We start from the raw sequence: 9,310 nt of genomic DNA, 5'->3' as shown, positions 1-9,310 counted from the left end.
TCATCCACACGCACCCTCCCTCGCTTGATTTTCAGACAGACACCAGAGAAGATAAAGACGCACAATCCAAACCTCAGACAACCTCAAGGAATTCAGTTGTAGGATTTCAAAGCCACAAATAATTGTTAGTTTATTTCACTGTAGTTACAGTATGTGTAACATGAAATCACGAAGGTTGGCGTACAATGTAAATATTAAAAGTTAAAATGAAGCATTGCTATTATGAGCCATGCTAGCAGCGTTAAGGATGGCAATGTCTGAATGAATTGCCATGAAATCTTTTGCATACATTCAAGGTACCCAGAGGATGAATCCTACTGACTTTGGTGATCCTTTGACTTTTTCTCTATGAGGTTGATATTTTTTGTTTTTATTGAAATATCTCATCAAACACACAATGGATTGTCATGACACACATTCATGGTCCCCAGAGGATGATTTGTAAAAAAATTGTTTCATCTAGCTCCACCATAGATCAAAATTTCTGTTGATCTTTGGTTCATGACCAAATGCCTGCAAAGCTTATGACATCCCTACCAGCGTTAGCTACACTTTGTGTTCATTGCTAATTAGCAAATGTTAGAACGCTAACATGCTAAACTAGGATGGCAAACATTATACCTGCTAAACATCAACATGCTAACATTATCATTGTGAGCATGTTAGCATGCTAACATTAGCATTTAATGCAAAGCACCGCTGTGCTTATGTCGCTAGCATGGCTATAGACTCTTGTTAGAGAATTACACTTCATCCTCCTCCATTGGACCAATTCCAAAGAAACCTGGTCAGCTGTTAAACATGATGTTTATATAAAAAGGTGCCTTTACCCTTTTGATTATACAAGAGCAATTATATCCAAGTTGGTTTTCTTTACTGTGAGAGCAACAATGAATGTAGCAACAGATAAGGGGAGCCGTCGTCGTCAATCAGCTGTCATCAACACTAATTAGGGAGTTAAATATTTGAGTCTATTCTTAGCCCATGCTCTTTCCTCAGGAACACAGAGCTAAGCAGCAGACAGCTGATCAGTTTAATGCTTGACTGTAAACATTTAAAAAGTAGCAGGATGGCCATTAATTAAATTAGGAAGTCTAATTATCTGTATTCAAATCTTCGAAATATCTTTTAGGATCATCCAGATGAGCATTCAGATTTCTCTAATACAAGCAATGGGCAATGTTTACTAGGACATGACACAAAGCTAAGCGTGTGTTTGCCTGTGCACATTCCAAAAAGCTTGTAAGGTAATATTTTAAATTATTAACTTAATTAATATTTTCAGCTTATCCAAGCTTGAAAAAGATCATTTAAATGATGCCATAATTAAAGCAGACTTGATAAGTAACTTTGTTCACAGTGAAATGCAGGGATCAGCCAAGACCCACACTGGCTTGGGCATCATTCTGTCACAAATAGATTAGATAGAATAGATTTTCCTTATAACACACAGTCATTCAGAATAAATATGTTGACATTTGCCTCTAAAACCAGGGCAAACAAAGTTACAGTTACATAAAGGTGTAATATTTTTAATTAATTAATTTCAACCACTTCATAACAGGTTACCAACAACGGCAAGGTGAGACGGTAAAGATGTAACAAGCACAGCACTAGCTGCTCCGTCACCTTTGCTATTGATTGAGGATGGCAACGTGTGGAAAGTTACCTATTTCAGTTTTAACAATTATCTTAATATTTATCTTTTCAAACAGCGACTTAAAATCATAAACATAGTTATATGCAAACCATCAGGATCTAGGGTTCTTCAAACACATGTAATCTCTATTAATCTCAAACTGTAGAGCAGTGTTTAGTGTTGTTTAGGCATTATAGTCACCAAAGCAGAAAAAGTATTGTATTTCCTGGTGCTATCATGGGCTACATTAAAGCATCAGGGGAGGAGCACGATCAGTGTACATCAATTAACGAAGATCTCAGGAAATATGTAGTTGAAAGTAAAAATGGAGTGGAGACTCTATGGACAATACTTCATGTTATCATAGGCTTTCGCTCTGTGAGCCGCATGTATTAAATGAAGCAGCTAGTAGTAACAGTTAGCGCAACAATAAAATAAATACTCTGGTGGTATCTGGCCATGTAGATAGCTTTGGTGTAATTTGCTGAAGTCTGGATTGGGTTAGGTTAACACTGCTTTCTGCGGAAGAAAGAGTCCCTATAAAAACCAGTACAGCAAGGTCAGAGTAACGGAATAACCTCTAATTCTGCAACGAGATATTGTTGAATTTTTTTATGTAATATGCTGTGAGCACCACAAACGAAATTCTATTCACCCCCATGTATTAGGGCGGAGGCATATCCGGAGACCAATATTGCAAGACCTGAACAATTAAAACCATGGCTAGATACTACAGTAGTACTGTAGGTGTATGTAAGAAAATGTGTTTTTATGGAGGTAGCATAGGAAGTCTATTTCCACCCTTCATTTCACAACTCAGAGACAGAAAACAATGCCAGCATCAGCATCTGCAAGTTCACCCATAGGCAAACAGCTAACCATATGAAGAACAGTTCAACTTCAATGTTGTTTCCAGAGATCAAGTTAACTGAGTTATAACCTGCTCCATCACAGCATATCATTTGAACACATAACTCATATGTCAGGAGGAAAACTCAGGTCAGTTTAGTCTACGTGACGTGGGTGTAAAGATGGCGTAGGAACTCTCCTCTAGTGGTTGTGTCTCCGGGGAAAACCGCCTGGCAGAACTCACAAACATGAGACTGCAGCGCCACATCTGACATCAGCAACCTGCCAGACTGACTCCCAAAGTCACCGACCGTGGAGGCACTGTCCGACGCAAATATCTGACACAAACAGAGAGGACAAGACATGGGGTTTTTGAGGAAGAACATGGTAAAATTCAAGGACAGATTGGAGAACCCCTGGCCACAGGTGGGATTTTCTGTCCAGTAATAACACCTACCCTCACTGTGTGCATCATCTTGTCTCCACGAGGATGATCTGTTTGAGGATGATGTTTTGAGACACTGGAAGAGGCTCCTTGCCACCGCGAGGGGTCCAGGCTTAACAGGGGTGAGACCTTTTGCTCCAACTTCCCATCTTCCTTTCTCTGACGAGGCTCTTCCACACAGAGCTTGGACATATCTTCAGTGAGGAGATCAGAGAAAGTCCCCACATTTCTAGAGAGAGAGCCACACTGCGCTGCACGGTTGTGTGCTGTGGCTGTTAGTGGTTGAGGCTTTTCATGGAGATAGACAGGGATTTCTTGGGTACACTGGACAGGGATGGACATCATATCACTCAACTCTCCATTAGGAACAGTGGCACCTGCAGACAGAGTTTTAGATGTCTTAAGTGAATCATGACTGACACATATTTCATATTTATGAGCATTGGAATTACAGTAGGTTTTATATGGACCTTGCTGTTTCGGCAGAGCTGTTGTGAGTTGATGTAACAGAGCTGCCTGTCTCAGGCAAAGTGACCTCAGTTGAAGAAACTGCTGGTACAGTTCATTGTACGCTTCCTCCATCTCACCAGCTCCGGGATCTGCAGCTAGTAAATAGAGGAAATTACAGTAAATTAAGTATTTGATAAACCAAAGTGTTGGATAAATTGATATTTTGACCTGATGTTGGCACTAGATGAAAAGTTAAGGGATCACCAAGTTATAAGAGTTTATCTTCTAGGGACGTTGAATTTCTGATTTGTCTGATTTGCTGATTCATTAATTTTCATATTTGATTTATTCAGTGTTCAGATATACTTTCTCTATATTTCATTTGCCAACAGGTCTAAAGGCTTTTTCAAAGCCTTATCCCCACTGCTGGTAACACAGTTCTGGTGGAGAAATGATGAGGCCTTTAGTTATTTATTATTTTGTTGGCCTGTAAGTAGTCAAATTCAAACATATTGAGTAAAAAAATACTGGAATCAGCTTGTAAACTATCCACCATGTGCATGTTCTTTTATTGTAGAACATACAAAATTCACAAACTACATACACATATAACCTGTCAGGATTGTCCCTGCATTCTGGGATTTTGGAAACAAAAAAAGTTTTAAATGCCAAATCATTATATTTGTTTTTAGTTATAGTAGAAAATATGTGCATAAAAGTATTGTCCCTTACAAAAATGCCAGTTTGTGCAGTTTGATCCTGAACTATATGTATTTTTTTTACAATACCTGAGGCAAGTTACATTTTCTTGGTCTTTCCAACTATACAACCAAGACATATTGATACATACAATACATATATCAGTACTGATTTACTGACCCCTTATAAGCTCATCTGTCGCTGCTCCAAGAATTCAAGACTCAGGATTCAGGATTTCTTACAGCTGCATTCACTGTTTTCTCCTCCACCAGCCTCCTCCATCTTGAACAGGCTTCCTGTTCTCGTCAAGGAATCAGACATTGTCTCAGACTCAAAACCCATTTTCTGAACGCCACAACAACAAATTTATGACGGTGAAATCCCTTCTTTAGATGAGGCCTTACCAACCACAGTTACTGTATGACGAGTCTGTTTCTTCTCAGGTGGGCTAATGGAAATTATGCTCTACTCGTGTAACTCATACACTGCGTTGGAAAATGTTAAACATAAGGAAGTAGCTCTTGAAAACAGGGAAGTGAAACCCTTTTAGTATAAAAAGGAACCTTGCCATCACTCAGACTGTTACATGAGCGCCTGCAGAGTACTTTTTTGCATAGACTCAAAAGAGGAGAGTCAGGCTCTATGTAATGTAAAAGAAGCACAGCATTGTACTGTACTGTTTTTGAAGGTTTTAAAATCTGATTTTCTTCATCAGGTTTCAGTGATTTGAGATCTGTTGTGACGGATGGAAAAGTTAGAAGAAGACAGAAGATAGATGGGCAGAACGAAGAAGGTGTTTCCTGTTTGCTATCCAAGTTACTGCATTCTGAATAGGCATGAAATGAGTCAATGATATTCCCAAAAAAACTAGACAGCCACAGCAATGCCCTCCTAACATGTCAACACGTGAATAAAGTATTCAGATACTTTACTTAAATTAAAGAAGCAATACAAGTAAAAGTACAGAAGTATTGGAAGCAAAATGTACTTAATGTATATGTAAAAGTAAAAGTACTAATTCGTGGCTCCATGGTGATATTAGTGATGCAATAACACATAAGAAGTATTTCAGTGTTAAGGAGGAGCTTATTTTAACAGTGTTTTATACTGTTGGGTAGTTTTTCTAAAACTATGCATCATATTTTATAAACTAGCCTTATGTTTTATTTGTAAAATCTTAATCTGAAATAGAACTAGTAACTATAGCTGTGAAATAAATGTAGTGGAGTAAAAATTACAACATTCCCCTCTGAAATGAAGTGGAGTAGAAGTATAAAGTAGCATGAAATCTATTTAGTCACACAGTGTACTGTACATACATACATACATACATGCATGGATGGTAGTTTCATGTGTTCCAGTGTTTTTCATCACATGTGGCTTGTAATAACCCTGTTACTGTTGATCCTGATACCTTGTGTGTAAAGTAAACATGTTTTCAGCAAATGTCTCAGAACTCCATGTCTCCGAACTGCCTCCATCCAAAATGCATCCATCATGTGAAAGAAATCCCTGCCTGGCAGCTTCTTCTCCAGTGGCCTGTATGGAAATGCCTCTTTTGTTTAATGAGTCTTCTTTTCTTGTTTCCTTCCTTTTTTTCCCCAACACTCATGGGTGTGTTACATTTCTTTCACTTATATATTTACTTCACTTATATAAATTAATGTATTTTTGAACAGCTGTGTAGAATCAACTTCAAAACGTTTAACTTGCTGGCCTCTATCCGACCTTACATGAATCATAATCGTGTCATTTGCTCTGTAATGTGGAAATGACGAGTCAGACTTTAAGTCTCTGCTCAGTTTCACTGAAAAGCACGAAACTCAAACCGAGTTTCCTTCTGATTGTTTCTGTTTGATTTGATTTTCTTTTCTAGCTGTAAAAACTTAAATCATGTGAGGATAGTTTTCACATATAAAAAATAAAGTTTACTTACACTTAAAGTGAGCGATTATTCCCAACAGGAAGTGCAGACGCTACTGACCGAGCTGAAAACTTCCCTCGAGCCGGCCTGGACAAGATCCGCATTCTACAGTGATGACGTCACTGTCCCAACCCACAGCACGGCTCACCTGTGGTTCACCTGCGTCAAACCCAAATACACCTGCCAAAATAACACTTCCTGTTTAACAATATTGCCTTCAAAATGCACAATATTGTGTGGAGTTGCAACAAAAGTTTTGCATATTTTATTGCATATTATATTTTACAGTTAACTGTTCAATTATATTTTCTACAAATTGTATTTTCCTCTAATGAAAAAAAAAATTCCTCTAAGCCTTCTCCACACTGTCAGGAAATACGGAAGTCTTTATTTGTTTTGCTTGTCTGTTTGTTTGGCCAAAAGGTACTCAATTTAAATATTTCTATTCTAAAATACTGTAATCTGCGTGTATGTTTAATTAAAGTGTAGAATGTAAACCCCCAAAACTCCCTGAAAAAATACAGAGGTCATGACCTCAGTGTCCACAATGGTTGGTAAGACCTGGATTTTATTGATGACTAAAGAGAAATTTGACCAGTGACCACTACAATAGGCTGTAAAATGGGCTAAAATGAAACAATAAATCAAAGATGTTGGAAGAAGTTTCATGGTGATGAGAGAGAGAGAGCATTTAATCATCCTAATTTTTCCTTACACAATTGTGTAATAAAGCAATCAGGCCAATCACAGCCATTAAAAACTAATTCATCATTAATGATGATTATTGTACAAGGGTTTTTATACATCTGTCTGAAGATCTGTTAACTATGTAACAAATGGGATTGGATTTTTGATTTTTAGGGCACCTTTTAATATGTAGCCATGGGCGCTAGATGAAAAATACCCTCCTGTTTTGGTTCATCATGTTAGGCCACACCCTGGAGTTAGCCTGTTACACTGTGCAGAGAAATTTATAAGAGCAGCACAAAGCCTCACAGACCAGATATAGACACTCACTTCTGCAATAATTAGGACACTTTACGCATTATGCCTCAGGACTTCAGTACTCACACAGTATACAACATGATGTCAGTAAACTGTGCTCACTTAAACGTCTCCTTCATGACAGGTGGTGGTTCAGCCATGGCTGGAGAGTCCAGCTTTTTTTGAAGGAAGCACTCTCCAATTGCTGTTAAGAAGCAAGCTTTGCTGATAAACCGTCATTAATTATTACTTTGACCACTAGGGGGCAGTGCAACAAGCTGTAGACACAACGTTGACATATTATCACCTTACAAATATGATATGGTGAACTTTTTATTTACACATCCAACAGACACACAGCAACATTATCATTCAATTGAACTCGTGTTTCTAGCCACCTGATGAATGTAAGACCATTGATCAGCAAAGTTATTACAATTTATCATGTTGAGGATAAATGGTATGTGTATGTGTGTACCAGATTTCATGGCAAAGCCGCGTTACACTGTTTAACCAGTGGGGGGACAGGTGTGTTGAGCTGGAGCCGCTGTGACTAGAGCTCTCCATGAAAATGTTTAGTCATGTTTAGTCCTGTTTTCTCAGTGTGTGTGTGTGTGTGTGTGTGTGTGTGTGTGTGTGTGTGTGTGTGTGTGTGTGTGTGTGTGTGTGTGTGTGTGTGTGTGTGTGTGTGTGTGACATTTTGGGTATCCAGTCATGTGTTGACTGTGGCTGATATTGATTTAAAAATAGACCAACATTAAGGCAGCAGAGTCCTGTGGGTGGCAGACTACCGTCCATGCCATCCATCCACTTAGGAGGAGCAGCAGTTTTTGCCCTCAATGTCAACCCCCTGACAGCTGAGTTCACAGGCAGCAACTGGTTATGTAACTCTGTAACTCTGATACTGTGAGAGTCACGTCTTTGTCAAGTCGCTTCTCCTTCAAGAGAATCCATTTCTGTCCTTGCCTTATTTTTGGCTGAAAAAAACAGCTGTTACATTTAACACTTGCTTGAGTATTATCATCTTGTTCTGTTGTTAAACATATCATTCACTTGCTGACCTCATAGTCTTGTTTTCTTCCACTATACCTACATTTAAGTACCAGCAGGAACTTGTAAGTATTTTATTGGTACATCATTCATACGTGTTACCCAATATCTTGCTATGTGTCATCTAAAGTCAATTCATGTGACCTAATTGACAGATTAAAGGCATAGTTCACCATTATGGGAAATTTAGAGTCTCCACTGGTGGCCGTGACGGCCCCCATAAAACCACAACTTTTCGTTTTTACATTTCTGTTTGTGTACAGATTAAACAAGCAAAATATAACATGTGAAATTGTAAAATATAGATATGCTGCAGATTTTTTTTAAACTTTGGACAGAGCCGAGCTAGCTGTTTCCCTTGTTTCCAGGCTGGATTCATATTTAGCGTACGCGAGACTGTTATCGATCTTCTCATCTAACTCTCGGCAAGAAAACTAATTTGTGTATTTCCCAAAATGCTGAATTAATTCTTTAAATAGTGATACTCGCACACTGTTATTCATAACTGTATGTTTATTAGCTTCATAAGTTCTTGTCTGGTGCTTTTTATAAGCTGCCAGTCAAGGCAGGAAAAGATTTTGAAACAGTCACTGGCGTAATTTAATCAGAAAGAGTCAAGTCAAGTCAGTTTTATTTATATAGCCCAATATCACGAATCACAAATTTGCCTCAAGGGGCTTTACAATCTGGACAACATACGACACCCTCTGTTTTTAGACCCTCAATTCAGATAAGGAAAAACTCCCCAAGAAAACCGAGAGAGAAAGAGAGTTGAATGATAGAACAAGACAGCAGTGAGAACGAGAACAAGACAATGTCAAAGACAAACACACTAATCTGTGTTTTCTAGGTAAATAAGTTGACAACAATGGTAGGCATCAACAAATGTATTGTACAAAACATTCAACAAAAGTAAATTATCCTCATGCTCCGTCTTTACACTGTGTGAAAGCTTGTATCTTGATTCCTATTTTTAACAGCTCCTCATGTTTCCAAGGACATGTGATGCTTTATCACTTCCTCAGCCCTTAATGTGATGCAAGTGTCCAAAACTGTTCGAGAAACGTTACCTCTCCAAATGGTTGAAAATCTAATAGATAATAGCCTTTAGTCAGAGTGTGAACTGTTTATTAATGCAGTTATTCATATCTATGTTGTATCTTATACTGTACCACCTCCGTGCACCGCTAGTGTGTTTGCTCTGACCTTGAACCCCTCCCTCCACACACACACACACACAAACACACGCACCACACCTTGTCCACCAGCC

At 38.4% G+C, this 9,310-nt stretch overlaps 1 protein-coding gene across 3 annotated transcripts; it reads right to left on the bottom strand.

Moving 5' to 3' along the window:
* Positions 1 to 99: 99 nt before the first annotated feature.
* On the bottom strand, positions 100 to 6,164 carry zgc:113184 (uncharacterized protein LOC553745 homolog). 3 transcript variants are annotated; one of them, XM_044178492.1, is made up of 6 exons: positions 6,019 to 6,117; positions 5,497 to 5,621; positions 4,263 to 4,378; positions 3,404 to 3,538; positions 2,946 to 3,310; positions 100 to 2,826 (listed from the first exon to the last, which is right to left on the bottom strand). In XM_044178492.1, exons 4-6 carry the CDS (start codon positions 3,513 to 3,515, stop codon positions 2,650 to 2,652), a joined length of 654 nt encoding a protein of 217 aa, XP_044034427.1. In that variant the 5' UTR covers positions 3,516 to 3,538; positions 4,263 to 4,378; positions 5,497 to 5,621; positions 6,019 to 6,117; the 3' UTR covers positions 100 to 2,649. The 3 variants fall into 3 exon arrangements, with proteins under 3 accessions (XP_044034427.1, XP_044034420.1, XP_044034435.1); XM_044178485.1 differs by lacking the exon at positions 5,497 to 5,621 and having other exon boundaries at positions 6,019 to 6,164; XM_044178500.1 differs by lacking the exons at positions 5,497 to 5,621; positions 6,019 to 6,117 and adding an exon at positions 4,487 to 5,056.
* Between the last annotated feature and the right edge of the window lie 3,146 nt (positions 6,165 to 9,310).

This window comes from Siniperca chuatsi, linkage group LG2 (assembly GCF_020085105.1).
Source record: "Siniperca chuatsi isolate FFG_IHB_CAS linkage group LG2, ASM2008510v1, whole genome shotgun sequence".
NCBI classification, from domain to species: domain Eukaryota; kingdom Metazoa; phylum Chordata; class Actinopteri; order Centrarchiformes; family Sinipercidae; genus Siniperca; species Siniperca chuatsi.
Note: the sequence above shows the minus strand (reverse complement) of the source record. Positions and strands in the feature narration are given on the sequence as shown.